This window comes from Ceratina calcarata, unplaced genomic scaffold (assembly GCF_001652005.2).
Source record: "Ceratina calcarata isolate Rehan_Ccalc_2016 unplaced genomic scaffold, ASM165200v1 scaffold495.2, whole genome shotgun sequence".
Classification (NCBI taxonomy): Eukaryota; Metazoa; Arthropoda; class Insecta; order Hymenoptera; family Apidae; genus Ceratina; species Ceratina calcarata.
In genome coordinates this window covers 3,624-4,344 of record NW_017173876.1, presented here as the reverse complement: position 1 = coordinate 4,344, position 721 = coordinate 3,624, and the positions used below count along the sequence as shown (strand labels likewise).

Genomic DNA, 721 nt, shown 5'->3' with positions numbered 1-721 from the left:
CTTCCATAGGGAGCGATTGAACATTTATCATACACTTATATACAGGGTGTATAAAAATTATGTCACGATCACATCTACAGTCGTAAACCATCAGCTGACGTGAGGTTATGTTTTCGAGGATGAGAGCAGATGAGAGCTCGACGAATTCTAACAAATCGAGATAATTCACGATCGAAACTATGATTATTTTATTTCAAACTGATGCGTGACCGAAAATTGTATGAATCTAAAATCTGAACGAAGTTCCGATGCCTAACGAACACTTGTTACAAATACAAGAATAAGAAAGAATATTTGTAGCTGTGCTGTTAATAAACGTTGTCAAATCGCTTCGTTTTGTATGTGAAAAATATTGTTATTCTGTAGTTAAACAATGAATTTCGAGGGTGACGTTCAAAGGGTTCAACGCGCGCTTCTTAAACAAGCTCTCACGAAGGTAGATCGAACGAAAATAAACGAACTTTGCGATTAACAATAAAAACAGAATCAAAAACTAATTACTTTTCTATCTTTCCTATTCCTAATGTAATACATAATAAAATAAAACATAGATCTTTCAAAAAATTAAATGAATGAATTTCGTATGAAATTTAAATACTGTACGATTGTTTCAAGGGGATCGAAAGGAATGAGGAACAGTGTAAAGTATGGTCGGCGTACAAAAATGGCCATGAGAAAGTCACAGAAGCGTTACAGACTTTCCAGAAGGAGTTGTACGTAA

The 721-nt window shown here is 34.4% G+C and overlaps 1 protein-coding gene across 1 annotated transcript in view; it reads left to right on the top strand.

Annotated features, from left to right (window-relative positions):
- Nucleotides 1-17: 17 nt before the first annotated feature.
- uri (unconventional prefoldin RPB5 interactor) overlaps nucleotides 18-721 on the top strand; it is a 4,131-nt gene continuing 3,427 nt past the window's right edge. Inside the window, exons 1-2 of the mRNA XM_018029788.2 lie at nucleotides 18-436; nucleotides 616-717. Coding sequence (XP_017885277.2) covers nucleotides 374-436; nucleotides 616-717 — 165 coding nt within the window. The 5' untranslated portion in view covers nucleotides 18-373. The remainder of the gene's footprint in view (nucleotides 437-615; nucleotides 718-721) is intronic.